Source organism: Heterodontus francisci, chromosome 15 (assembly GCF_036365525.1).
Source record: "Heterodontus francisci isolate sHetFra1 chromosome 15, sHetFra1.hap1, whole genome shotgun sequence".
Lineage (NCBI taxonomy): Eukaryota > Metazoa > Chordata > Chondrichthyes > Heterodontiformes > Heterodontidae > Heterodontus > Heterodontus francisci.
Window position 1 is genome coordinate 56,494,618 of NC_090385.1, and position 2,342 is coordinate 56,496,959.

The 2,342-nt window shown below is 46.4% G+C and overlaps 1 protein-coding gene across 1 annotated transcript; it reads left to right on the forward strand.

Annotated features, from left to right (window-relative positions):
- Window positions 1–375: 375 nt before the first annotated feature.
- On the forward strand, window positions 376–2,102 carry LOC137377910 (BTB/POZ domain-containing protein KCTD12-like). Its single transcript, XM_068047984.1, has one exon. It carries the CDS (start codon window positions 421–423, stop codon window positions 1,252–1,254), a length of 834 nt encoding a protein of 277 aa, XP_067904085.1. The 5' UTR covers window positions 376–420; the 3' UTR covers window positions 1,255–2,102.
- The last annotated feature ends 240 nt before the right edge of the window (window positions 2,103–2,342 follow it).

A 2,342-nucleotide genomic window follows, 5' to 3' on the forward strand; every position in this document is an offset into this window, starting at 1 on the left:
ATTTGCAAAATTGCCAATTTAGGACTGAGCTTTGTGATCAAAAGTTGATAACAGCTGTAAACCCAAATATATGGAGTAGCGAGTAATAATGAGGTTTATTATTCAAACGAATTATAGTTAATCGAAAATTAGTGCCCCGTTGTGCTAAGTAGAGCTTCACAGATCTGGTTGGATGAAGGTGCCAATTGTGCTGGCAGGAAGACAAGGAATGACAAGGAATGAGCTCCGGGAATGGAAACATTCATTCACGCGCTGCTTGAAATTGATCAGCTCGCCCAGCCCAGCCCCACCCACTGCCTGACGTCACGGGCTCCGGCGGCTCTCGCGCAGCACGCGCTGTTGTCGCTTGGTTTAAAATTCACTTGGAGGCAGAGCGGGGGGAGAGAGAGTAGGAGGCGCGTTTCTCAGCCCCGTACGGCGATGGCTCTGCCGGATAACGCCAGCTCCATCATGGTCAGTGAGGAGACAACTTTCCCTGAGATTGTAGAGCTGAACGTCGGCGGCCAGGTGTACATCACCCGCTACTCCACCCTACTCAGTGTGCCCGACTCCCTCCTGTCACAGATGTTCGGGCGGAAAAGCGGGCTGGCGCGGGACGGGAAGGGACGGTTTTTCATCGACCGCGACGGCTTTCTGTTCCGCTACATCCTGGACTACATGCGGGACCAGCAGCTGGTGCTACCCGACCACTTCCCCGAGAGGAGCCGGTTGCAGAGGGAGGCCGAGTACTTCGCTCTCCCCGAACTCGTCAAAACGCTGAGTCCCAAACTCAGCAAACAGAACTCCATCAACGACGACGCCTGCCCCAGTGACCCTGAGGAGGGCTCGCCCAGCACGGATGTGATCCGCAGCATCATCTCGGCCACGGCGGCTGTCAGCGGCACCGGCAACGAGAGGAGAGCGGGCTTCATCACCATCGGCTACCGGGGCTCCTACACGCTGGGCAGGGACAGCCAGACCGACGCCAAGTTTAGAAGAGTAGCCAGGATCATGGTGTGCGGCAAGACGGCCCTAGCCAAGGAGGTGTTCGGAGAGACTCTGAACGAGAGCAGGGACCCGGACCGGCCTCCCGAGCGCTACACGTCGCGTTACTACCTGAAGTTTACTTTCCTGGAGCAGGCGTTTGACAGGTTGGCAGAGGCTGGTTTCCACATGGTATCCTGTAACTCCACCGGGACCTGCGCCTTCGCACATGATCAGACCGATGATAAGATATGGACCAGCTACACCGAATATGTTTTCTACCGTGAGTGACCTGTGCATCACCAACCTCTGCCCGCTGTTCCCCAACTGATTAGATCTAAACCCGACCCACCATCCCTAGAACCGCCCCTCAGTGCTCCTCCATGTGCCATTGCTGCCTCACTTAGTTTACCACGCTTTCCAACTCATTTGGATGGATGAACTTTTTAAACTATAGTCTGTTGCCTTTTTATTTGAAAGACACGATGCTGTTTATGAAGTTGGTATATTAGTTTTTAAAGAAGCACAAAGTTTTGTAGTTTACGCGTGTTTGGATGTGGTGCGCATTGGGTATTGGCACATCTCCCAGTGCCTTCAGCAGCTTGGTAGCGTTTGACGCAAAAAATAATTTTAAAAAGAAAAAAAAATGCTTATGGTCAGTTACAGAGAAACTGGTGCGAAAGCGAACAATGGTGGCACAAAAACAAATGATTTTTGTATGTCAGTTGAGGATTAGTGAACCGACATTTTATGAACAGCAAACTGCGTATGTGCTTCTTTCCAGGAATATCTAAAGGATAGATTAATCCGAGAGAGTGGGGGCACTAGTTCTATTCACATGACGCAAGGATGCAAAACAGTGAACTTTAGAGATTTGCCATTTTCTGACAATATGGTGTTCTGAATTCTAAGATATATGGTTTTTATCTTATTATAAATGTTTGCCAAAATAACGCGTAGCCTTTAAAGAAGATTTAAAAATGCAAATTTCATAGTGAAATTATTGTTGTAAAATTTTGGATAACTCTGCATGGGTTTCTGCCAAGACATTTGTGCAGATATTTCCAAATAAACCTTGATGTTTCTTATGATATGCGTATGTAATATTTAAAAATAAAGCTATTTTGTGACCAGAACAAATGCCAAAGTCTTCTCAGTTTAATTTGTATCTTTACTTCAATCTTGATTATCTTTTTATTGCACAAATTTATAATCTATTAGAAATTAAATATTTGCTGCAATCAAATAGTGTCCAGTATAAGATGTATTTGCAAAGTTTAATTGCTGTTTAACAGAACATTCTAAATTTGATTTATCCCTAGTAAGGAACTGAGTCTACTGATTAGTAAATGTGAAGATTTGTTTCAAAGAGAACTTTA

Excerpts from the sequence above, each read along its gene's own strand:
- LOC137377910 (XM_068047984.1), top strand. The coding sequence starts at position 421 with ATGGCTCTGCCGGATAACGCCAGCTCCATCATGGTCAGTGAGGAGACA.